This window comes from Nerophis lumbriciformis, linkage group LG14, assembly GCF_033978685.3.
Source record: "Nerophis lumbriciformis linkage group LG14, RoL_Nlum_v2.1, whole genome shotgun sequence".
NCBI lineage: Eukaryota > Metazoa > Chordata > Actinopteri > Syngnathiformes > Syngnathidae > Nerophis > Nerophis lumbriciformis.
This window is the reverse complement of record NC_084561.2, coordinates 2,996,667-3,023,673: the sequence shown is the minus strand read 5'-3', so window position 1 is coordinate 3,023,673 and position 27,007 is coordinate 2,996,667. Positions and strand designations below refer to the sequence as shown.

The window sequence follows — 27,007 nt, the reverse complement described above, 5'->3', positions numbered from 1 at the left end:
GTAATTGTATTGAATTGTGGACCCCAGGAAGACTGGTGGGTTGTTGTGGCAACCGGCTAATGGGGATCCTTAAAAAAAAATCAAATCAAATCAAAACATACTCCAGATTAGTTAACCCCATATTTATAAAGTTTTTATTTTTTTTATTTTTAAACATAAAACCGTTGAGAGACATTACAAGCTACATGTTTTAAAAGCTAGTTTCAACAATTTTTTTAGTAATTATTATTCTGTTACTGTCAATTGTTTGCTTTTTTTCTTATTGATGCTTTTATTTTTATTTTTTTTCTGTATTGTGTAGTTATAATTATATGCTTTTATTTGTAATTGTATTGAATTGTGGACCCCAGGAAGACTGGTGGGTTATTGTGGCAACCGGCTAATGGGGATCCTTAATAAAAATCAAATCAAATTAAATCAAATCAAAACATACTCCAGATTAGTTAATCCCATATTTATAAAGTTTTTTATTTTTATTTTTAAACATAAAACCGTTGAGAGACATTACAAGCTACATGTTTTAAAAGCTAGTTTCAACAATTTTTTTTAGTAATTATTATTCTGTTACTGTCAATTGTTTGCTTTTTTTCTTATTGATGCTTTTATTTTGTATTTTTTTCTGTATTGTGTAGTTATAATTATATGCTTTTACTTGTAATTGTTTTGAATTGTGGACCCCAGGAAGACTGGTGGGTTGTTGTGGCAAGGGGATCCTTAATAAAAATCAAATCAAATCAAAACATACTCCAGATTAGTTAATCCCATATTTATAAAAAAAAAATTTTTTAATTTTTAAACATAAAACCGTTGAGAGACATTACAAGCTACATGTTTTAAAAGCTAGTTTCAACAATTTTTTTTAGTAATTATTATTCTGTTACTGTCAATTGTTTGCTTTTTTTTCTTATTGATGCTTTTATTTTGTTTGTTTTTTCTGTATTGTGTAGTTATAATTATATGCTTTTACTTGTAATTGTATTGAATTGTGAACCCCAGGAAGACTGGTGGGTTGTTGTGGCAACCGGCTATTGGGGATTCTTAATAAAAATCAAATCAAATCAAATTAAAACATACTCCAGATTAGTTAATCCCATATTTATAAAGTTTTGTTTTTTTTAATTTTTAAACATAAAACCGTTGAGAGACATTACAAGCATTCATGTTTTAAAAGCTAGTTTCAACCATTTTTTTTAGTAATTATTATTCTGTTACTGTCAATTGTTTGCTTTTTTTCTTATTGATGCTTTTATTTTGTATTTTTTTCTGTATTGTGTAGTTATAATTATATGCTTTTATTTGTAATTGTATTGAGTTGCGGACCCCAGGAAGACTGGTGGGTTGTTGTGGCAACCGGCTAATGGGGATCCTTAATAAAAATCAAATCAAATCAAATCAAAACATACTCCAGATTAGTTAATCCCATATTTATAAAGTTTTTTATTTTTATTTTTAAACATAAAACCGTTGAGAGACATTACGAGCTACATGTTTTAAAAGCTAGTTTCAACAATTTTTTTAGTAATTATTATTCTGTTACTGTCAATTGTTTGCTTTTTTTCTTATTGATGCTTTTATTTTGTTTGTTTTTTCTGTATTGTGTAGTTATAATTATATGCTTTTACTTGTAATTGTATTGAATTGTGGACCCCAGGAAGACTGGTGGGTTGTTGTGGCAACCGGCTATTGGGGATCCTTAATAAAAATCAAATCAAATCAAATTAAAACATACTCCAGATTAGTTAATCCCATATTTATAAAGTTTTGTTTTTTTTAATTTTTAAACATAAAACCGTTGAGAGACATTACAAGCATTCATGTTTTAAAAGCTAGTTTCAACCATTTTTTTTAGTAATTATTATTCTGTTACTGTCAATTGTTTGCTTTTTTTCTTATTGATGCTTTTATTTTGTTTGTTTTTTCTGTATTGTGTAGTTATAATTATATGCTTTTACTTGTAATTGTATTGAATTGTGAACCCCAGGAAGACTGGTGGGTTGATGGGGCAACCGGCTATTGGGGATCCTTGATAAAAATCAAATCAAATCAAATTAAAACATACTCCAGATTAGTTAATCCCAAAGTTTTTTTTATTTTTTATTTTTAAACATAAAACCGTTGAGAGACATTACAAGCATTCATGTTTTAAAAGCTAGTTTCAACCATTTTTTTTAGTAATTATTATTCTGTTACTGTCAATTGTTTGCTTTTTTTCTTATTGATTGCTTTTATTTTGTATTTTTTTCTGTATTGTGTAGTTATAATTATATGCTTTTACTTGTAATTGTATTAAATTGTGGACCCCAGGAAGACTGGTGGGTTGTTGTGGCAACCGGCTATTGGGGATCCTTAATAAAAATCAAATCAAATCAAATTAAAACATACTCCAGATTAGTTAATCCCAAAGTTTTTTTTATTTTTTATTTTTAAACATAAAACCGTTGAGAGACATTACAAGCATTCATGTTTTAAAAGCTAGTTTCAACCATTTTTTTTAGTAATTATTATTCTGTTACTGTCAATTGTTTGCTTTTTTTCTTATTGATGCTTTTATTTTGTATTTTTTTCTGTATTTTTGAAAAATACAGAAAAAAGCTAGTTTCAACAATTTTTTTAGTGCATGTAAACACTGTGTGATTTGATTGATGCCTTTCTAATATTTAAAAACATTGTAATACTTAAAAAAACTAGGGCCACAAACAAAATATTTTTTGGGGGGCCACACAAAACCTCGGATTATCTTTCAAATTGCCCCATTGCAGTATTGTTTTGGGTTCTGGCCTGCAGTTCTAGGAGTGTACTGTAGGGGGGGCAGCAGCGACGCATATTGGTTTGGAGCCGCGAGTGGGCGTGGCGAAGAAGAGTGACAGGAAGTAGAGACGGAATGCTATCTTAAAAGATCAGCATTCGTGTGGACCAAATCTAGTCTACTAGACTCGTAAGTACACAAGTAAGTACACGTTTGTACGTCCATGTTGTCTACACTATTTCAAAGTGTGTATCTAAATAAAAAGAAGGGGAAAAAACGAGATTATTGTTTCAAATTGTCACTTCCTGTGCCGCCTCCCTCCCGTTTCCCGCCCTTTCTCAAAACAGGACTAAAGTATTTGAATAATTCTTCCATGCACACCACATCAAATACACATGGAATAATAATAATGTCCCAAGACACTTTGTGGATTATCACAACGAACGACATAAGGACCTTAAATCAAAGGTGACAATGGCGCTTGTGTGACAGTCAGCCCTCGCAAAATACCTTCTGCTCGTTAGCCCAAATATAAGACAACGCCCCCTTTTCAAAACCCGTCTTTTGTTTAAAAAAAAAAAATAGTGGAACCTATTTTTATGGACTTGCCTCTTTGTGATATTAAGTTCCTGTTATACAGTATATGCCTTGAGCTCTTATTTTGAAGGCGCTAAGAGCGGAAGTGGTGACACGTTGTGATTGATTGATTGATTGATTGATTGAGACTTTTATTAGTAGATTGCACAGTACAGTACATATTCCGTACAATTGACCACTAATAAAACCACCATTAAAACGTGTAACTATACGTGTTTTGTCTTCAATCGTTTCCGAAAGTAACATACTGAATGGATACCGCGCGTATAAATGTAATTTTTTTTTCGAAACTATTTGATACGCCAGGTTCACCCGGAAGTAGTTTCACCGAGGAAAACTGGGAGAATCAAGACATTCATTAAGAATACGCACAATGGCAACTTTGGAGACTTTTGCTGACATAATAACACTTTTTGCTAAAAATATTATACGTTTAAACGGCGAAATAAACACCTCAAGCAAGTGGGTCCGAGAAAAATATCTGTACAAACTACTTCCGGGTGAACTCAGCTATCAACAAATTTGCAAATAAATGTACAGGTAAAAGCCAGTAAATTAGAATATTTTGAAAAACTTGATTTATTTCAGTAATTGCATTCAAAAGGTGTAACTTGTACATTATATTTATTCATTGCACACAGACTGATGCATTCAAATGTTTATTTCATTTAATTTTGATGATTTGAAGTGGCAACAAATGAAAATCCAAAATTCCGTGTGTCACAAAATTAGAATATTACTTAAGGCTAATACAAAAAAGGGATTTTTAGAAATGTTGGCCAACTGAAAAGTATGAAAATGAAAAATATGAGCATGTACAATACTCAATACTTGGTTGGAGCTCCTTTTGCCTCAATTACTGCGTTAATGCGGCGTGGCATGGAGTCGATGAGTTTCTGGCACTGCTCAGGTTGTTATGAGAGCCCAGGTTGCTCTGATAGTGGCCTTCAACTCTTCTGCGTTTTTGGGTCTGGCATTCTGCATCTTCCTTTTCACAATACCCCACAGATTTTCTATGGGGCTAAGGTCAGGGGAGTTGGCGGGCCAATTTAGAACAGAAATACCATGGTCCGTAAACCAGGCACAGGTAGATTTTGCGCTGTGTGCAGGCGCCAAGTCCTGTTGGAACTTGAAATCTCCATCTCCATAGAGCAGGTCAGCAGCAGGAAGCATGAAGTGCTCTAAAACTTGCTGGTAGACGGCTGCGTTGACCCTGGATCTCAGGAAACAGAGTGGACCGACACCAGCAGATGACATGGCACCCCGGTTTGGGTTGGTTTGGTTTGCATTTCCTTTGGAAATCGAGGTCCCAGAGTCTGGAGGAAGACAGGAGAGGCACAGGATCCACGTTGCCTGAAGTCTAGTGTAAAGTTTCCACCAGCAGTGATGGTTTGGGGTGCCATGTCATCTGCTGGTGTCGGTCCACTCTGTTTCCTGAGATCCAGGGTCAACGCAGCCGTCTACCAGCAAGTTTTAGAGCACTTCATGCTTCCTGCTGCTGACCTGCTCTATGGAGATGGAGATTTCAAGTTCCAACAGGACTTGGCGCCTGCACACAGCGCAAAATCTACCCGTGCCTGGTTTACGGACCATGGTATTTCTGTTCTAAATTGGCCCGCCAACTCCCCTGACCTTAGCCCCATAGAAAATCTGTGGGGTATTGTGAAAAGGAAGATGCAGAATGCCAGACCCAAAAACGCAGAAGAGTTGAAGGCCACTATCAGAGCAACCTGGGCTCTCATAACACCTGAGCAGTGCCAGAAACTCATCGACTCCATGCCACGCCGCATTAACGCAGTAATTGAGGCAAAAGGAGCTCCAACCAAGTATTGAGTATTGTACATGCTCATATTTTTCATTTTCATACTTTTCAGTTGGCCAACATTTCTAAAAATCCCTTTTTTGTATTAGCCTTAAGTAATATTCTAATTTTGTGACACACGGAATTTTGGATTTTCATTTGTTGCCACTTCAAATCATCAAAATTAAATGAAATAAACATTTGAATGCATCAGTCTGTGTGCAATGAATAAATATAATGTACAAGTTACACCTTTTGAATGCAATTACTGAAATAAATCAAGTTTTTCAAAATATTCTAATTTACTGGCTTTTACCTGTATACTTTTATTTGGTAGCTCATTTTTCAATTTAATAAATAAATGATAAATTATTAATAACTATGGCGATGTTACTTTTTTTAGTGTTTGATGTTCTAGAGTTGGTTTCAAATGGGAAAAAAAATAAAAAAAACGTATTGAGATGATCCACATCCGCTCTTCTTTGTGCCGTTTTAAATCAGATCATATAAACAATTAAAACAGTGTGCTCAGAGAAAGAACAAAACAGCAGCAGTTCTGATAGAAATCAAACAATAACCTGAAGTGAAACAAGTGCTGACATGTGTTGGAATGAAGAGAGACAAAAATAATCATTAAAGAAAAAAAAGTCACTTCCGTCTGTGGCCCATTTCCGGCACTACAAGCATGCAGCTTTTCAAAACAAGAGCCCGAAGTTGATCGAGAAGGTAGGTGGAGGGCCTTTTTTTTTTTTTTTAGTGTGCAAAACGCATGCATCCATCCTTCACAGGAAGTGTCTGTGCGCTCTTTTCAAAATAAAACCATGGAATTAAAAATCCACAGCAAGTTCGTCAAATCTTTCCAGTGTCGTGCGTTCCTCGATTAATCACGGGAATCGTCGCCGGTTATCGCGTCGGTTCTCATCTTCACACTTTGTATGGGCCTTCTTTTTTTTTTGAAGATTTTTCAAAACAATCGATCACTTCCTGCTTTTTTTGCTGTCATTAAAGCAGCTTGTCGGCCTTCATGTCAGTGCAACAGACACAAACACAAAATGAAAATTGAGGTGAAGCGTTGTCAAAGAACAAGCTGCACACACACACACACACACACACGCGCGCTAATGTTGCTAATGGACGCAGGAGGCGTGTGTGATGAGAATAAAATCAATAGACATGAAGGATGGATGAGGAAGAGAGAAAAAAACATGTCACTAGAGGCATCTCCGGGTCATGTGACACCTTCACAGTCCATTGCTGACTTGTACTAAAAATGCAAAATAAGCAACAAGAAGAGAAAACATTCACAGTGCTCTAATAATAATAATAATTAAAAAAAACCGACAACAAGCTCATCATGAAATACTGTTTTGTGTGTGTGGGTTCTTCCTGATCCTTCTCTCCTTTCCGTACTTGCGGCCTCCTGCCAGGCGGGGGCGACGGAGAGCTCCCTCATAGATGCTTCTCCTTGGCGATGCCGTTCTGCGCGCGCTTCCTGGCGACAAGAGAGGCACACGCACCGGTAAGACGAGGCGCAGGTGGCGGTCCTGACATTACGCAAGTTCCGATGGACATCGAACGGACGCCGGCGGACCGGTGAGTTGTTGGCTTCTTCCTGAGCAGAGGTGAAAGGTCGCGGCGCTAATCATCAGAAGATAACGTGGGGGGTCATGACGGATGCGAGACTTTAGATAGAGGAGCTTTCTTGTTGTTTACTGCGTGCTCGGCTATCGCGTCCTGATTGAGCGCGGGCCTATCGCAGGCGAGAGGCGGGGCTACACCCCCCGACTGGTCACCGGCCAATCACAGACAGCGGTGCCTCACTTTTCATGTTATTCGCTTTTCCCCAAAAGTGTTCTTATACCCACACTGGTTTAAATGTAACTTAGATATTGGATTTCGCTATGAGTCACTAGAGAAAAGCGCTATATACAGGTAAAAGCCAGTAAATTAGAATATTTTGAAAAACTTGATTTATTTCAGTAATTGCATTCAAAAGGTGTAACTTGTACATTATATTTATTCATTGCACACAGACTGATGCATTCAAATGTTTATTTCATTTAATTTTGATGATTTGAAGTGGCAACAAATGAAAATCCAAAATTCCGTGTGTCACAAAATTAGAATATTACTTAAGGCTAATACAAAAAAGGGATTTTTAGAAATGTTGGCCAACTGAAAAGTATGAAAATGAAAAATATGAGCATGTACAATACTCAATACTTGGTTGGAGCTCCTTTTGCCTCAATTACTGCGTTAATGCGGCGTGGCATGGAGTCGATGAGTTTCTGGCACTGCTCAGGTGTTATGAGAGCCCAGGTTGCTCTGATAGTGGCCTTCAACTCTTCTGCGTTTTTGGGTCTGGCATTCTGCATCTTCCTTTTCACAATACCCCACAGATTTTCTATGGGGCTAAGGTCAGGGGAGTTGGCGGGCCAATTTAGAACAGAAATACCATGGTCCGTAAACTAGGCACGGGTAGATTTTGCGCTGTGTGCAGGCGCCAAGTCCTGTTGGAACTTGAAATCTCCATCTCCATAGAGCAGGTCAGCAGCAGGAAGCATGAAGTGCTCTAAAACTTGCTGGTAGACGGCTGCGTTGACCCTGGATCTCAGGAAACAGAGTGGACCGACACCAGCAGATGACATGGCACCCCAAACCATCACTGATGGTGGAAACTTTACACTAGACTTCAGGCAACGTGGATCCTGTGCCTCTCCTGTCTTCCTCCAGACTCTGGGACCTCGATTTCCAAAGGAAATGCAAAATTTGTATGGTTGGGTGATGGTTTGGGGTGCCATGTCATCTGCTGGTGTCGGTCCACTCTGTTTCCTGAGATCCAGGGTCAACGCAGCCTTCTACCAGCAAGTTTTAGAGCACTTCATGCTTCCTGCTGCTGACCTGCTCTATGGAGATGGAGATTTCAAGTTCCAACAGGACTTGGCGCCTGCACACAGCGCAAAATCTACCCGTGCCTGGTTTACGGACCATGGTATTTCTGTTCTAAATTGGCCCGCCAACTCCCCTGACCTTAGCCCCATAGAAAATCTGTGGGGTATTGTGAAAAGGAAGATGCAGAATGCCAGACCCAAAAACGCAGAAGAGTTGAAGGCCACTATCAGAGCAACCTGGGCTCTCATAACACCTGAGCAGTGCCAGAAACTCATCGACTCCATGCCACGCCGCATTAACGCAGTAATTGAGGCAAAAGGAGCTCCAACCAAGTATTGAGTATTGTACATGCTCATATTTTCCATTTTCATACTTTTCAGTTGGCCAACATTTCTAAAAATCCCTTTTTTGTATTAGCCTTAAGTAATATTCTAATTTTGTGACACACGGAATTTTGGATTTTCATTTGTTGCCACTTCAAATCATCAAAATTAAATGAAATAAACATTTGAATGCATCAGTCTGTGTGCAATGAATAAATATAATGTACAAGTTACACCTTTTGAATGCAATTACTGAAATAAATCAAGTTTTTCAAAATATTCTAATTTACTGGCTTTTACCTGTAAATATAATTCTCCTCCCCCCCTCCCTTCATCGTAGGACTGCAATCATTAACCGAGTCATTCGATTAGAAAAAAGCTTTGATTTATGTTCTGTTGCTTCGATTAATCGTTTAATGAGTGTAACGAATAAACATTTAAAAAATCCCTACCACATAAAAGAAGGTCAAACAAGTTGAGTAGAAGGTAAAATAAGGGAAATGGAAGGTAATAGAATTGAATTAAAGGTAAAATAAGGTGAAACAATGTAAATACAAGGTCAAATTAAAGCTGCAAGCAGCATTGGTCGGGCCCGCGTATTTGGCAGGTGCTAGTCCTAAGTGTCCCAATACTTTTGTCTACTTTTAGTCTGAAGTGTCCCAAGACTTTTGTCTAGTGTACCTACCTTGTCTGCATTGTGTGGGCACGTTGGTGCTTCCTGCTTTTAAGCAGCCATATTAAAAAAAACAGCAGTGCAGCAGCATCAGCGCAGCGGGTCTTTGAAGGGTCATAAAATCAAAACCGGAGCAGGTATTAAAAATCCCATCTATACTTTTATCACAAGGGTTTTATCTCTCACCTGTGTTAGTTTGAAGGCGAAACGACAAACGCTCTCAGAGGAGATAGATTTTGAAGAAAGGTGACCGCTTTTTACAAAAATGTTGTGTTGAAGGGGGAATAGCAAACTTCCTGTTGATTTTTGCTGGGGGTTGTCAATTTACGAAATGTAGGTCTAAGTGAGACCTACACAGAGGTTTTTGTTTAATGTCTCTCCGACCTTCCCAGTGGGAGTTACAGGCAGTTTTGTAATCTTTTTCTTCCGAGGAGCAGTTTTTTGTGCGTTTTATAAAAAAAATTGCTGTAGAGCACAATTTTTAGATTTGGGGTTAGGTGTTTTCATTAGATCACAGTTTTAGCCAGTCCTGATGTGTGTGTTCAGTTCGGTGAGTTTTGAAGCATGTTAAGGGGGTCAAATTACAGCTCAAAGAGGCAAAAGTGACTGTTTTTAGTACTTTTTTGTCTTGAAGGGGGAATTGCCAACTTCCTGTTGATTTTAGCCCGAAGACATACAATTATGAGAACTAGGTCTAAGTCAGACCTACATAGAGGTTTTTGTTTCATGTCTCTCCGACCTTCCTAGTGGGAGTTACAGGCAGCGTAGTTTTTTCTTCTTCCTAGGGGGCGCTAGAGCGCAATTTTGATTTTTGGGGTTCGTTTTTTTTATTAAAAGGCAATTTTCGCAGGTCCTGATGTGTGGGTCAAATATGGTGAGTTTTGAAGCATGTTAAGTGGGTCAAATTAGTGCTCAAAGAGGCGGCGGAAGAAGAAACAAAGAAAGAATAATAATAAAACCTTAGAATAACAATAGGTCCTTATGTCCCATTGCGGGCCCTAATAAGTTTTGAAAAAAGGTAAGTGAAGGTAAACAATAGGTAAGTAGAAGGTAAAGATTAACATAAAGGTAAAAGGATTAAACTAAAAGTAAAAGAAGGTAAATAGAAGGTCAAATAATGTAAATATAAGGTAAAATAACTGAATAAAAAGTCAAGATTGTACATAAAAGGTAAGTAGAAGGTAAAATAAAAGGTCAAAAAAGGAACATAGATGGTAGAATATGTAAATATAAGGTAAGTAGTAAATACAAAGGAAAATAGAAGGTACCGTAAATAAGTTATATATAAGGGTATTCAAGCATTGTGATACGTGTTGTATTGTCATTCAAGTATCGTGATACGTATTGTATCGTCATTCAAGTATTGTGATACGTATTGTATCGTCATTCAAGTATTGTGATACGTATTGTATCGTCATTCAAGTATTGTGATACGTATTGTATCGTCATTCAAGTATTGTGATACGTATTGTATCGTGACTCAGGCTCAAGTATCGTGACTCAAGTATCGTGATATGTATTGTATCGTCATTCAAGTATCGTGATACGTATTGTATCGTCATTCAAGCATTGTGATACGTATTGTATCGTCATTCAAGTATCGTGATACGTATTGTATCGCCATTCAAGTATTGTGATACGTATTGTATCGTCATTCAAGTATCGTGATACGTGTTGTATTGTCACTCAAGTATCGGGATACGTATTGTACCGTGACTCAGATTCAAGTATCGTGACACGTATTGTATTGTGACTCAAGTATTGTGATACATATTGTATGGTCACTCAAGTATCGTGACACGTATTGTATCGTGACTCAAGTATTGTGATACATATTGTATCGTCACTCAAGTATCGTGATACGTATTGTATCGTCACTCAAGTATCGTGATACGTATTGTACCGTGACTCAGATTTAAGTATCGTGACACATATTGTATCGTGACTCAAGTATTGTGATACATATTGTATCGTCACTCAAGTATCGTGATACGTATTGCATCGTCACTCAAGTATCGTGATACGTATTGTACCGTGACTCAGATTCAAGTATCGTGACACGTATTGTATTGTGACTCAAGTATTGTGATACATATTGTGTGGTCACTCAAGTATCGCGACACGTATTGTATCGTGACTCAAGTATTGTGATACGCGTTGTATTGTCACTCAAGTATCGGGATACGTATTGTACCGTGACTCAGATTGAAGTATCGTGACACGTATTGTATCGTGACTCAAGTATTGTGATACATATTGTATGGTCACTCAAGTATCGTGACACGTATTGTATCGTGACTCAAGTATTGTGATACGTGTTGTATTGTCACTCAAGTATCGTGACACGTATTGTATCGTGACTCAGATTGAAGTATCGTGACACGTATTTGTATCGTGACTCAAGTATTGTGATACATATTGTATGGTCACTCAAGTATCGTGACACGTATTGTATCGTCATTCAAGTATTGTGATACGTATTGTATCGTGACTCAGACTCAAGTATCGTGACTCAAGTATCGTGATACGTATTGTATCGTCATTCAAGTATTGTGATACGTATTGTATCGTCATTCAAGTATTGTGATACGTATTGTATCGTGACTCAGACTCAAGTATCGTGACTCAGGTATCGTGATATGTATTGTATCGTCACTCAAGTATCGGGATACGTATTGTACCGTGACTCAGATTCAAGTATCGTGACACGTATTGTATTGTGACTCAAGTATTGTGATACATATTGTATGGTCACTCAAGTATCGTGACACGTATTGTATCGTGACTCAAGTATTGTGATACGTGTTGTATTGTCACTCAAGTATCGGGATACGTATTGTACCGTGATTCAGATTCAAGTATCGTGACACGTATTGTATCGTGACTCAAGTATTGTGATACATATTGTATGGTCACTCAAGTACCATGACACGTATTGTATCGTGACTCAAGTATTGTGATACGTGTTGTATTGTCACTCAAGTATCGGGATACGTATTGTATCGTGACTCAGATTGAAGTATCGTGACACGTATTGTATCGTGACTCAAGTATTGTGATACATATTGTATGGTCACTCAAGTATCGTGACACGTATTGTATCGTGACTCAGATTGAAGTATCGTGACACGTATTGTATCGTGACTCAAGTATTGTGATACATATTGTATCGTCACTCAAGTATCGTGATACATATTGTATGGTCACTCAAGTATCGGGATACGTATTGTACCGTGACTCAGATTCAAGTATCGTGACACGTATTGTATCGTGACTCAAGTATTGTGATACATATTGTATGGTCACTCAAGTATCGTGACACGTATTGTATCGTGACTCAAGTATTGTGATACGTGTTGTATTGTCACTCAAGTATCGGGATACGTATTGTACCGTGACTCAAGTATTGTGATATGTATTGTATCGTGACTCAGACTCAAGTATCGGGACTCAAGTATCGTGATACGTATTGTATCGTGACTCAGATTCGAGTATCGTGATACGTATTGTATCGTCATTCAAGTATTGTGATATGTATTGTATCGTGACTCAGACTCAAGTATCATGACTCAAGTATCGTGATATGTATTGTATCGTCACTCAAGTATCGTGATACGTATTGTATCGTCACTCAAGTATCGGGATACCTATTGTACCGTGACTCAGATTCAAGTATCGTGACACGTATTGTATCGTGACTCAAGTATTGTGATACATATTGTATGGTCACTCAAGTATCGTGACACGTATTGTATCGTGACTCAAGTATTGTGATACATATTGTATGGTCACTCAAGTATCGTGACACGTATTGTATCGTGACTCAAGTATTGTGATACGTGTTGTATTGTCACTCAAGTATCGTGATACGTATTGTATCGTCACTCAAGTATCGGGATACGTATTGTACCGTGACTCAGATTCAAGTATCGTGACATGTATTGTATCGTGACTCAAGTATTGTGACACATATTGTATCGTCACTCAAGTATCGTGACACGTATTGTATCGTGACTCAGATTGAAGTATCGTGACACGTATTGTATCGTGACTCAAGTATTGTGATACATATTGTATGGTCACTCAAGTATCGTGACACGTACTGTATCGTGACTCAGATTCAAGTATCGTGACTCAGATTCAAGTATCGTGACACGTATTGTATCGTGACTCAAGTATTGTGATACGTGTTGTATCGTCACTCAAGTATCGTGATACGTATTGTATTGTGACTCAGATTGAAGTATCGTGACACGTACTGTATCGTGACTCAGATTCAAGTATCGTGACACGTATTGTATCGTGACTCAGATTCAAGTATCGTGACACGTATTGTATCGTGACTCAAGTATTGTGATACGTGTTGTATTATCACTCAAGTATCGGGATACGTATTGTACTGTGACTCAGATTCAAGTATCGTGACACGTATTGTATCGTGACTCAGATTCAAGTATCGTGACACGTATTGTATCGTGACTCAAGTATTGTGATACGTGTTGTATCGTCACTCAAGTATCGTGATACGTATTGTATTGTGACTCAGATTGAAGTATCGTGACACGTACTGTATCGTGACTCAGATTCAAGTATCGTGACACGTATTGTACCGTGACTCAGATTCAAGTATCGTGACACGTATTGTATCGTGACTCAGGTATTGTGATACATATTGTATCGTCACTCAAGTATTGTGATACGTATTGTACCGTGACTCAGATTCAAGTATCGGGATACGTATTGTATCGTCACTCAAGTATCGGGATACGTATTGTACCGTGACACAGATTCAAGTACTGTGATACATATTGTATCGTCACTCAAGTATCGTGATACGTATTGTATCGTCACTCAAGTATCGGGATACGTATTGTACCGTGACTCAGATTCAAGTATCGTGACATGTATTGTATCGTGACTCAAGTATTGTGACACATATTGTATCGTCACTCAAGTATCGTGACACGTATTGTATCGTGACTCAGATTCAAGTATCGTGACACGTATTGTATCGGGACTCAAGTATTGTGATACATGATACATATTGTATCGTCACTCAAGTATCGTGATACATATTGTATCGTCACTCAAGTATCGGGATACGTATTGTACCGTGACTCAGATTCAAGTATCGTGACACGTATTGTATCGTGACTCAAGTATCGTGATACATATTGTATCGTCACTCAAGTATCGTGACACGTATTGTACCGTGACTCAGATTCAAGTATCGTGACACGTATTGTATCGGGACTCAAGTATTGTGATACATGATACATATTGTATCGTCACTCAAGTATCGTGATACATATTGTATCGTCACTCAAGTATCGGGATACGTATTGTACCGTGACTCAGATTCAAGTATCGTGACACGTATTGTATCGTGACTCAAGTATCGTGATACATATTGTATCGTCACTCAAGTATCGGGATACGTATTGTACCGTGACTCAGATTCAAGTATCGTGACATGTATTGTATCGTGACTCAAGTATTGTGACACATATTGTATCGTCACTCAAGTATCGTGACACGTATTGTATCGTGACTCAGATTCAAGTATCGTGACACGTATTGTATCGGGACTCAAGTATTGTGATACATGATACATATTGTATCGTCACTCAAGTATCGTGATACATATTGTATCGTCACTCAAGTATCGGGATACGTATTGTACCGTGACTCAGATTCAAGTATCGTGACACGTATTGTATCGTGACTCAAGTATCGTGATACATATTGTATCGTCACTTAAGTATCGTGACACGTATTGTACCGTGACTCAGATTCAAGTATCGGGATACGTATTGTATCGTCACTCAAGTATCGGGATACGTATTGTAAAGTGACTCAGATTCAAGTATCGTGACACGTATTGTATCGTGACTCAGATTCAAGTATCGTGACACGTATTGTATCGGGACTCAAGTATTGTGATACATGATACATATTGTATCGTCACTCAAGTATCGGGATACGTATTGTACCGTGACTCAGATTCAAGTATCGTGACACGTATTGTATCGTGACTCAAGTATCGTGATACATATTGTATCGTCACTCAAGTATCGTGACACGTATTGTACCGTGACTCAGATTCAAGTATCGGGATACGTATTGTATCGTCACTCAAGTATCGGGATACGTATTGTACCGTGACTCAGATTCAAGTATCGTGACACGTATTGTATCGTGACTCAAGTATTGTGATACGTGTTGTATTGTCACTCAAGTATCGTGACACGTATTGTATTGTCACTCAAGTATCGTGACACGTATTGTATTGTCACTCAAGTATCGTGACACGTATTGTATTGTCACTCAAGTATCGTGACACGTACTGTATCGTGACTCAGATTGAAGTATCGTGACACGTATTGTATCGTGACTCAGATTCAAGTATCGGGATACGTATTGTATCGTCACTCAAGTATTGTGATACATATTGTATGGTCAGTCAAGTATCGTGACACGTATTGTATCGTGACTCAGATTGAAGTATCGTGACACGTACTGTATCGTGAAGTCTTTGCCAACAGCAGTCCTAAATGGACTTGAAGGTGGTCTTGCTGACCATGTGTGCCCCCTAGTGGTCCAGGTCCTGAACAACCGCATTAAGCCTTCATGCCAGGGTGAATTGGATTTTTTTTTTTAAAGTACGATTTGTTTTTGTCAAACCTTTTGGAACACTTTAGGAACAAAAACTGCAAACCGCGGTACTTTATTTTCAGAGTAAAAGTCCCCAGGTGGAACGTCACGCCAACAAATGTGTTTGTGACGTCACTCACCCGTCGCCACATTGGTGATGTCCAGCATCATCGTCGTCATCATCATCATCATCATCACCATCGTGGTTATTTCTGTCCGCCTTTCTGAGCAGGCCTGCTGCTGCCTTGCTGCCTTCCTCGTCCTCGTACTCGCGCACGTCGTTCACCTCCTTCATCTTCAGCACCTTCACCACGAATATGACGATGAACTGGAAGGGGACCATTCAAATGGTCATTTTGGAACAAAGAGTGTGTGTGTGTGTGTTGTATTTCTAGCCTTCTTGAGACTTGAAGAAGGAAAAGTATCTTCCATATGAGGAGGTGTGACATAAATCAATAACATTGCATCTAATAGACAATGTCTCATTTGGTGGTGATATCTATCAAAATGAGGGTGGTCCCAAAAAGGAGGTATTTTTCACATTGACTGTGTGTCGCTTTTAAAAGTGCTCCCCCTCTGGTCAACATATGAAATAACAAGTGTGTGTAAGAAATGTGAAGTGCTCCACCTCTGGTCAACATATGAAATAACAAGTGTGTGTGTAAGAAATGTGAAGCGCTCCACCTCTGGTCAACATATGAAATAACAAGTGTGTGTAAGAAATGTGAAGTGCTCCACCTCTGGTCAACATATGAAATAACAAGTGTGTGTAAGAAATGTGAAGTGCTCCACCTCTGGTCAACATATGAAATAACAAGTGTGTGTAAGAAATGTGAAGTGCTCCACCTCTGGTCAACATATGAAATAACAAGTGTGTGTAAGAAATGTGAAGTGCTCCACCTCTGGTCAACATATGAAATAACAAGTGTGTGTGTAAGAAATGTGAAGTGCTCCACCTCTGGTCAACATATGAAATAACAAGTGTGTGTAAGAAATGTGAAGTGCTCCACCGCTGGTCAACATATGAAATAACAAGTGTGTGTAAGAAATGTGAAGTGCTCCCACCTCTGGTCAACATATGAAATAACAAGTGTGTGTAAGAAATGTGAAGCGCTCCACCTCTGGTCAACATATGAAATAACAAGTGTGTGTAAGAAATGTGAAGTGCTCCACCTCTGGTCAACATATGAAATAACAAGTGTGTGTGTAAGAAATGTGAAGTGCTCCACCTCTGGTCAACATATGAAATAACAAGTGTGTGTGTAAGAAATGTGAAGTGCTCCACCTCTGGTCAACATATGAAATAAGTGTGTGTAAGAAATGTGAAGTGCTCCACCTCTGGTCAACGTATGAAATAACAAGGGTGTGTAAGAAATGTGAAGTGCTCCACCTCTGGTCAACTTATGAAATAACAAGTGTGTGTAAGTAATGTGAAGTGCTCCACCTCTGGTCAACTTATGAAATAACAAGTGTGTGTAAGTAATGTGAAGTGCTCCACCTCTGGTCAACATATGAAATAACAAGTGTGTGTAAGAAATGTGAAGTGCTCCACCTCTGGTCAACATATGAAATAACAAGTGTGTGTAAGACATGTGAAGTGCTCCACCTCTGGTCAACATATGAAATAACAAGTGTGTGTAAGAAATGTGAAGTGCTCCACCTCTGGTCAACATATGAAATAACAAGTGTGTGTAAGAAATGTGAAGTGCTCCACCTCTGGTCAACATATGAAATAACAAGTGTGTGTAAGAAATGTGAAGTGCTCCCACCTCTGGTCAACATATGAAATAACAAGTGTGTGTAAGAAATGTGAAATGCTCCACCTCTGGTCAACATATGAAATAACAAGTGTGTGTAAGAAATGTGAAGTGCTCCACCTCTGGTCAACATATGAAATAACAAGTGTGTGTGTAAGAAATGTGAAGTGCTCCACCTCTGGTCAACATATGAAATAACAAGTGTGTGTAAGAAATGTGAAGTGCTCCACCTCTGGTCAACGTATGAAATAACAAGTGTGTGTGTAAGAAATGTGAAGTGCTCCACCTCTGGTCAACATATGAAATAACAAGTGTGTGTAAGAAATGTGAAGTGCTCCACCTCTGGTCAACATATGAAATAACAAGTGTGTGTAAGAAATGTGAAGTGCTCCACCTCTGGTCAACATATGAAATAACAAGTGTGTGTAAGTAATGTGAAGTGCTCCCACCTCTGGTCAACATATGAAATAACAAGTGTGTGTAAGAAATGTGAAGTGGTCAACGTATGAAATAACAAGTGTGTGTAAGAAATGTGAAGTGCTCCACCTCTGGTCAACATATGAAATAACAAGTGTGTGTAAGAAATGTGAAGTGCTCCACCTCTGGTCAACATATGAAATAACAAGTGTGTGTAAGTAATGTGAAGTGCTCCACCTCTGGTCAACTTATGAAATAACAAGTGTGTGTAAGTAATGTGAAGTGCTCCACCTCTGGTCAACATATGAAATAACAAGTGTGTGTAAGAAATGTGAAGTGCTCCACCTCTGGTCAACATATGAAATAACAAGTGTGTGTAAGACATGTGAAGTGCTCCACCTCTGGTCAACATATGAAATAACAAGTGTGTGTAAGAAATGTGAAGTGCTCCACCTCTGGTCAACATATGAAATAACAAGTGTGTGTAAGAAATGTGAAGTGCTCCACCTCTGGTCAACATATGAAATAACAAGTGTGTGTAAGAAATGTGAAGTGCTCCCACCTCTGGTCAACATATGAAATAACAAGTGTGTGTAAGAAATGTGAAATGCTCCACCTCTGGTCAACATATGAAATAACAAGTGTGTGTAAGAAATGTGAAGTGCTCCACCTCTGGTCAACATATGAAATAACAAGTGTGTGTGTAAGAAATGTGAAGTGCTCCACCTCTGGTCAACATATGAAATAACAAGTGTGTGTAAGAAATGTGAAGTGCTCCACCTCTGGTCAACGTATGAAATAACAAGTGTGTGTGTAAGAAATGTGAAGTGCTCCACCTCTGGTCAACATATGAAATAACAAGTGTGTGTAAGAAATGTGAAGTGCTCCACCTCTGGTCAACATATGAAATAACAAGTGTGTGTAAGAAATGTGAAGTGCTCCACCTCTGGTCAACATATGAAATAACAAGTGTGTGTAAGTAATGTGAAGTGCTCCCACCTCTGGTCAACATATGAAATAACAAGTGTGTGTAAGAAATGTGAAGTGGTCAACGTATGAAATAACAAGTGTGTGTAAGAAATGTGAAGTGCTCCACCTCTGGTCAACATATGAAATAACAAGTGTGTGTAAGAAATGTGAAGTGCTCCACCTCTGGTCAACATATGAAATAACAAGTGTGTGTAAGAAATGTGAAGTGCTCCACCTCTGGTCAACATATGAAATAACAAGTGTGTGTAAGAAATGTGAAGTGCTCCACCTCTGGTCAACATATGAAATAACAAGTGTGTGTAAGAAATGTGAAGTGCTCCACCTCTGGTCAACATATGAAATAACAAGTGTGTGTAAGTAATGTGAAGTGCTCCCACCTCTGGTCAACATATGAAATAACAAGTGTGTGTAAGAAATGTGAAGTGCTCCACCTCTGGTGAACATATGAAATAACAAGTGTGTGTAAGAAATGTGAAGTGCTCCACCTCTGGTCAACATATGAAATAACAAGTGTGTGTAAGAAATGTGAAGTGCTCCACCTCTGGTCAACATATGAAATAACAAGTGTGTGTAAGAAATGTGAAGTGCTCCACCTCTGGTCAACATATGGAATAACAAGTGTGTGTAAGAAATGTGAAGTGCTCCACCTCTGGTCAACGTATGAAATAACAAGTGTGTGTAAGAAATGTGAAGTGCTCCACCTCTGGTCAACATATGAAATAACAAGTGTGTGTAAGAAATGTGAAGTGCTCCACCTCTGGTCAACATATGAAATAACAAGTGTGTGTAAGAAATGTGAAGTGCTCCACCTCTGGTCAACATATGAAATAACAAGTGTGTGTAAGAAATGTGAAGTGCTCCACCTCTGGTCAACATATGAAATAACAAATGTGTGTAAGAAATGTGAAGTGCTCCACCTCTGGTCAACATATGAAATAACAAGTGTGTGTAAGAAATGTGAAGTGCTCCACCTCTGGTCAACATATGAAATAACAAGTGTGTGTAAGAAATGTGAAGTGCTCCACCGCTGGTCAACATATGAAATAACAAGTGTGTGTAAGAAATGTGAAGTGCTCCACCTCTGGTCAACATATGAAATAACAAGTGTGTGTAAGAAATGTGAAGTGCTCCACCTCTGGTCAACATCTGAAATAACAAGTGTGTGTAAGAAATGTGAAGTGCTCCACCTCTGGTCAACATATGGAATAACAAGTGTGTGTAAGAAATGTGAAGTGCTCCACCTCTGGTCAACATATGAAATAACAAGTGTGTGTAAGAAATGTGAAGTGCTCCACCTCTGGTCAACATATGAAATAACAAGTGTGTGTAAGAAATGTGAAGTGCTCCACCTCTGGTCAACTTATGAAATAACAAGTGTGTGTAAGTAATGTGAAGTGCTCCACCTCTGGTCAACATATGAAATAACAAGTGTGTGTAAGAAATGTGAAGTGCTCCACCTCTGGTCAACATATGAAATAACAAGTGTGTGTAAGAAATGTGAAGTGCTCCACCTCTGGTCAACATATGAAATAACAAGTGTGTGTAAGAAATGTGCAGTGCTCCACCTCTGGTCAACATATGAAATAACAAGTGTGTGTAAGAAATTGAAATGCGCCCCTTTGGCCAAAATTAAAAAAATAAATAAATAAATATGTATATAGAGACTAGAGATGCGCGGTTTGCGGGCACAACCGCGGAGTCCGCGGATTATCCGCGGATCGGGCGGATGAAATTAAAAAAAATTAGATTTTATCCGCGGGTCGGGGCGGGGCGGGCGATTGAAATAAAAAAAAAATTAGATTTTAAATAGATTCAGGCGGGTGGCAGTTAAACCAATTGGGAAATATATATACATAGTTAAATGTTGTTACCCACATACGAAAAACGAGCAGGCACCTGCAGCATATGCCACAACAGAAGAAAAAAAAGAACTTTTACGGAGCGGAGAAGGGACGCCTCGCCGGGGTCCGGGACCGAGGCCCCTTCCCCCGAGAGGGCCCCACCGGGAGCCGTAGCTGAGGCGATCCGCGAGAAGGGCCCGACGCACGTCCAGGGTCACCACCGCACCGACACCCCGCCTCGTCCACCTTCGCCGCGGCCGGCGTCACGCGCAGCAGGTAAGCAGCTTACCTGCCCGCCACCCCCGTGGCCGGGGGCTCGTAACAGGGGTCACTCCGCGCGCAGTGCGCTCACGAAAGGGGTGGGGCTCACCCTGGTTGATATAGAGAGCAGGACGGTGGCCATGGAAGTCGGAACCCGCTAAGGAGTGTGAAACAACCCACCTGCCGAATCAACTAGCCCTGAAAATGGATGGCGCTGGAGCGTCGGGCCCATACCCGGCCGTCACCGGCAGCGAGACGCGCTTGGAGGTGTGCTCAGCGCGGCTCCCATATGATTGCGCACTGGTGTGCGTCTGGGTCGTGACAGCGTGGCACGCGAATGTCTGTGCTGCATTGGATCAGTCTCCTTTCTTTAACAGGCAAAAGCTTTATAACCTCACCATACCTGCCAACTTTTGAAATCAGAAAAACCTAGTAGCCAGGGTCCAAGGGCCGCAGGCCCCGGTAGGTCCAGGACAAAGTCCTGGTGGAGGGTTCAGGGCTTCGCCCCCCGACGCAAAATGATTATTAGCATTCAGACAGGTTAAAATGTTGCTAAAACCATCACTTTTCTATCAGTCACAGTGACTTTTCAAAACAAAAATATTACAGCAAAAATCATATGGGTTGATTGACATGTTTATTCTGTAAGCTAACATCACATCTCTAATGTAATTATTTGAACTTTTCAACAGAAATAGCACTGCAAAAATATTAAGGACATACTTCTGTATTTTGGTAGTTATGCTGTCAACATTTAACAAGATTTCTTCAACTTGGACTTGTTTTAAATGTTTTATGCCACTTCAAGTTGTCAAAGACGTGCTGTGAAATACAGCCGACAAGATTGCGCACCAAACACGAAGCAAAGCGCATGCATGGTGCAGGAGAACAAAGGACTTCTTTCATTTAAGGTTTGTGATAAACCATCAAACTCATTCGTTAAAAGGACTCTATAGTAATATAAAGCGAGTTTTTCTGGACATTATCATGCAAGAAAAGTTTATTTTTGGGACCGCGATCACCGCGTAATGATTTTTAAAGGTTGCATTACAAACATTTAACTGTCCCATGTGATCAGCCAGTGCGATTGGAAGTCCATGCTCAATTATTGCCTCCGTAAATAAAACTTCGGCATTTATCACATCCAAAGAATCTGTTTGGGCGACGAAAAACGTTGAAAGTTTTCCACTTGTATCGCTAGCAACGGCATTAGACTTGTGTTTTTTTGTCCCAACGTGGTCTTTTACATCGCTAATTCCTCCGTGTCCGATCGAAAAATCTTGTCTGCACAAGGTGCAATTCGCGTAGTTTTCACCTTTTTTTTTTTTTTAAATTAATGAAAAACCGTATTTTTTATCACTGCAACCGTAACCCGGAATAGGTTGATGAAAACCGTACGAATTACGGGAAAACCGGAGTAGTTGGCAGGTATGCCTCACTAATGCCTTGCATCGTCTATATTAGATATATAACAACGGGCGGATGGCGGGCGGGTGCAGGTCTGATCAAACGTTACATCGGGTGGATGGCGGATGGTAGACGACTTTCTGATGCGGTTGCGGATGAAATAAATTGCCTATCCGCGCATCTCTAATAGAGACATACTGTAATAACTTGAAGTAAATCATGAAGATTAAAAATCTATTATAAAAAAAATAATGAATATTTGCATAGTATGTATATATTATTAATGTTGTAAATACACATCTTTATATATCTAGAAAGGGTGGTTCTAAAGAGGTAGGTTTGTTCTCAGGTCTCAGGCAAGGTAAGAAATACAAGAATGTGTGTGTGCTCACCAGGAACCAGTAGATGTTCATGAGCAGCAGGGCGAGGAGCAGCGTGTTGAAGAAGAAGTAGAAAGGAATGTTGGGGACCGACTGCAGGCTGGACACGCAGGTGGCATACAGAACTTTTAGCGGGAACCAGTAGAGACGGAACCAGAACCTAAAGGGGACAGAGACAGACCGTGTGATCAGGGTTGGGTACCGTCCACATTAGAACCAATACTGTACAAATTCCTGAAAACTGGGAATGGAAACTGCTACTCAGCAGTACCAATTTGAGTACTTTTGTGTGTTAATGAATGTCAATTGTTTGATGTAAAGTTTAAAAATGAGATGATTGTGACAAGTGTGCTGAGCAGTTGTTTGTAGTAAACTATTTGGCGTGCAGTTGCACTTCCAAGACAGCAGATGGCAGTACTGTACAGGCTATCTACTTGAGGTGGGACTCTTTGGGCACCTCACAATTCTATTACATTCCCATTCTTGGAGTGACCATTCCATTCAGAATCAATTCTCCATTCAACACAGTTCTCGTAATATATTATTTGGTATACAAATTATATAATATTTTATTTGGTCAACAAACTATCAAAAAAACATTTTTGAAACAGGTTCCAGGTTCCATACCAAATCTCCTCTGGGCTGCATACGTACGACTTATGCACGCAGTGTTGGCCGAAAATACGTCTTTTTTTAAAATGTTGTTTACAAAAATAACAAAATATTAATGAATTTGATCAAAGAAAATTCCGCAATCTCAACTTCAACCCAATCCCAGTTTTACAATACTTAGCTTAGATATTAACAAAGCAATTAAGATAAAACAAATAAGTATTAAAAGAAACAGCATCAATAATATTAATAGTTGTACAATGTTTTTAATCCATAAATTAATTCTTTAAAAAAAAGAAATTGCAACAAACCCCCCGCCCCCAAAATAATATATATACACACACACATATATATATATATATATATATACAGTGGGGCAAAAAAGTATTTAGTCAGCCACGATTGTGCAAGTTCTCCCACTTAAAATGATGACAGAGGTCTGTAATTTTCATCATAGGTACACTTCAACTGTGAGAGACAGAATGTGGAAAAAAAAAATCCAGGAATTCACATTGTAGGATTTTTAAAGAATTTATTTGTAAATTATGGTGGCAAATAAGTATTTGGTCAATAACAAAAATTCAACTCAATACTTTGTAATATAACCTTTGTTGGCAATAACAGAGGTCAAACGATTACTATAGGTCTTTACCAGGTTTGCACACACAGTAGCTGGTATTTTGGCCCATTCCTCCATGCAGATCTTCTCGAGAGCAGTGATGTTTTGGGGCTGTCGCCGAGCAACACAGACTTTCAACTCCCTCCACAGATTTTCTATGGGGTTGAGGTCTGGAGACTGGCTAGGCCACTCCAGGACTTTCAAATGCTTCTTACGGAGCCACTCCTTCGTTGCCCGGGCGTTGTGTTTGGGATCATTGTCATGCTGGAAGACCCAGCCACGTTTCATCTTCAAAGCTCTCACTGATGAAAGGAGGTTTTGGCTCAAAATCTCACGATACATGGCCCCATTCATTCTTTCCTTAACACGGATCAGTCGGCCTGTCCCCTTAGCAGAAAAACAGCCCCAAAGCATGATGTTTCCACGCCCATGCTTCACAGTAGGTATGGTGTTCTTGGAATGCAACTCAGTATTCTTCTTCCTCCAAACACAACGAGTTGAGTTTATACCAAAAAGTTCTATTTTGGTTTCATCTGACCACATGACATTCTCCCAATCATCCATGTGCTCTCTGGCAAACTTCAGACGGGCCTGGACATGCACTGGCTTAAGCAGGGGGACACGTCTGGCACTGCAGGATTTGATTCCCTGTCGGCGTAGTGTGTTACTGATGGTAACCTTTGTTACTTTGGTCCCAGCTCTCTGCAGGTCATTCACCAGGTCCCCCCGTGTGGTTCTGGGATTTTTGCTCACCGTTCTGATGATCATTTTGACCCCACGGGATGAGATCTTGCGTGGAGCCCCAGATCGAGGGAGATTATCAGTGGTCTTGTATGTCTTCCATTTTCTGATAATTGCTCCCACAGTTGATTTTTTCACACCAAGCTGCTTGCCTATTGTAGATTCACTCTTCACAGTCTGGTGCAGGTCTACAATTCTTTTCCTGGTGTCCTTCGACAGCTCTTTGGTCTTGGCCATAGTGGAGTTTGGAGTCTGACTGTTTGAGGCTGTGGACAGGTGTTTTTTATACAGATAACAAGTTCAAACAGGTGCCATTAATACAGGTAACGAGTGGAGGACAGAAGAGTTTCTTAAAGAAGAAGTTACAGGTCTGTGAGAGCCAGAGATCTTCCTTGTTTGAAGTGACCAAATACTTATTTTCCACCATAATTTACAAATAAATTCTTTAAAATTCCTACAATGTGAATTCCTGGATTTTTTTTTCACATTCTGTCTCTCACAGTTGAAGTGTACCTATGATGAAAATTACAGACCTCTGTCATCATTTTAAGTGGGAGAACTTGCACAATCGGTGGCTGACTAAATACTTTTTTGCCCCACTGTATATATATATATATGTATGTGTGGGGAAAAAAATCACAAGACTACTTCATCTCTACAGGCCTGTTTCATGAGGGGTTCCCTCAATCATCAGGAGATTTTAATGGAAGCATTCACATACCATGGTTTATATAGGGCACAGAGTGGGTAGGTACAGGCTGGCGTAGGGGCGTGGTGATTGGCTCATGTGTTACCTAGGAGGTGTTTCCGTCTGTGGCGGCATGCTGATACAAATTTCGCTGCGCTTGTTGAGGGATGACAGGTCTGGACGGTAAATAATAAACAGTTTCTCTTTCAAGCATAGGTTGCATCTTTTATTACCACTATTGTAAGGTGTGCTGGATGCAAGAATTTGCCATGTTATTGAATATTCAACATTATTGTCTTTGAGGTCCCAAATGTGTTTGCTGAGTTCTGTGGTATTCCGCAGGTTTTGGTTCCTGAAAGAAGCCTTGTGATTGTTCCATCTGGTTTTAAACTCTCCCTCGGTTAATCCTACATATGTGTCGGATGTGTTAATGTCCTTGCGTGTTACCTTAGATTGGTAAACAACTGATGTTTGTAAGCACCCCCCGTTGAGAGGGCAATCAGGTTTCTTGCGGCAGTTGCAGCCTTTGTTGGTTTTGGAGTCGCTCTGTCCGGGGGCCGACGGCTCATTTGCAATTGTTTTGTTGTGGTTTGAGATAATTTGTCGTATATTGTTCATACAGCTGTAGCTCAATTTAATGTTGTTCTTGTTGAATACTTTTCTTAGGGTGTTGCCTTTGGGGAAGTGTTTGTCAATCAGAGTGAGGAATTTGTGGCCAATGTTAGTTGAGACGTTTTTGCTGTATGGGGAGTTGTACCAGATGATGTTGTTTCGTTTTCTGTTCTTTTTTGGTTGGTTTCCTGGCGTGGGTTCATAGGTGAGGGTGAAATTGTATCCGCTTTCATCAAGTGCTTTTTGGTACGGGGGGGGTTGCTTGGTCAAATTCAGATTTGCTAGATGACAGCATCGATAGCCTTTTATTAATTCCGGTAGGTATTCTTTTCGTGGTGGTGGGTGGGTGGTTGCTGTCACGGTGCACGTATTGGAGTGTCGTGTCGGATGGTAATAAAAGATGCAACCTATGCTTAAAATAGAAACTGTTTATTATATACCGTCCAGACCTGTCATCCCTCAACAAGCGCCAGCGAAATTGTATCAGCATGCCGCCACAGACGGAAACACCTCCTAGGTAACACATGAGCCAACCGCCACGCCCCTACGCCAGCCTGTACCCACCCACTCTGTGCCCTATATAAACCATGGTATGTGAATGCTTCCATGAAAATCTCCTGATGATTGAGGGAACCCCTCATGAAACAGGCCTGTAGAGATGAAGTAGTCTTGTGATTTTTTTTCCCCACACATACATATATTGCGCTCTACTACGGTATCGAGCACTATTTTTTGGATAACCTTATTAAGACATATATATACGTTGATGTGTTATTATATATATCTATATGTGTCGCTTTTAAAAGTGCTCCCCCTCTGGTCAACATATGTAATAACAAGTGTGTGTAAGAATTTCAAATGCGTCCCCTTTGGCCACAATTAATTAAAACATTTTCATAAATATGTAAATAGAGACATACTGTAATAACTTGAAGTAAATAATGAAGATTAAAAACCAATTGCAAACAAAAAAAAATTAACTAAAAGCTTATATTT

General features: G+C 39.4%; 1 protein-coding gene across 1 annotated transcript in view; it reads right to left on the bottom strand.

Annotated features, from left to right (window-relative positions):
* Positions 1 to 5,403: 5,403 nt before the first annotated feature.
* cers1 (ceramide synthase 1) overlaps positions 5,404 to 27,007 on the bottom strand; it is a 130,122-nt gene continuing 108,518 nt past the window's right edge. Inside the window, exons 5-7 of the mRNA XM_061976224.2 lie at positions 22,752 to 22,899; positions 15,827 to 16,014; positions 5,404 to 6,636 (exon numbers count right to left, since the gene is read on the bottom strand). Of these exons, the coding sequence (XP_061832208.1) occupies positions 6,594 to 6,636; positions 15,827 to 16,014; positions 22,752 to 22,899 (379 nt within the window). The 3' untranslated portion in view covers positions 5,404 to 6,593. The remainder of the gene's footprint in view (positions 6,637 to 15,826; positions 16,015 to 22,751; positions 22,900 to 27,007) is intronic.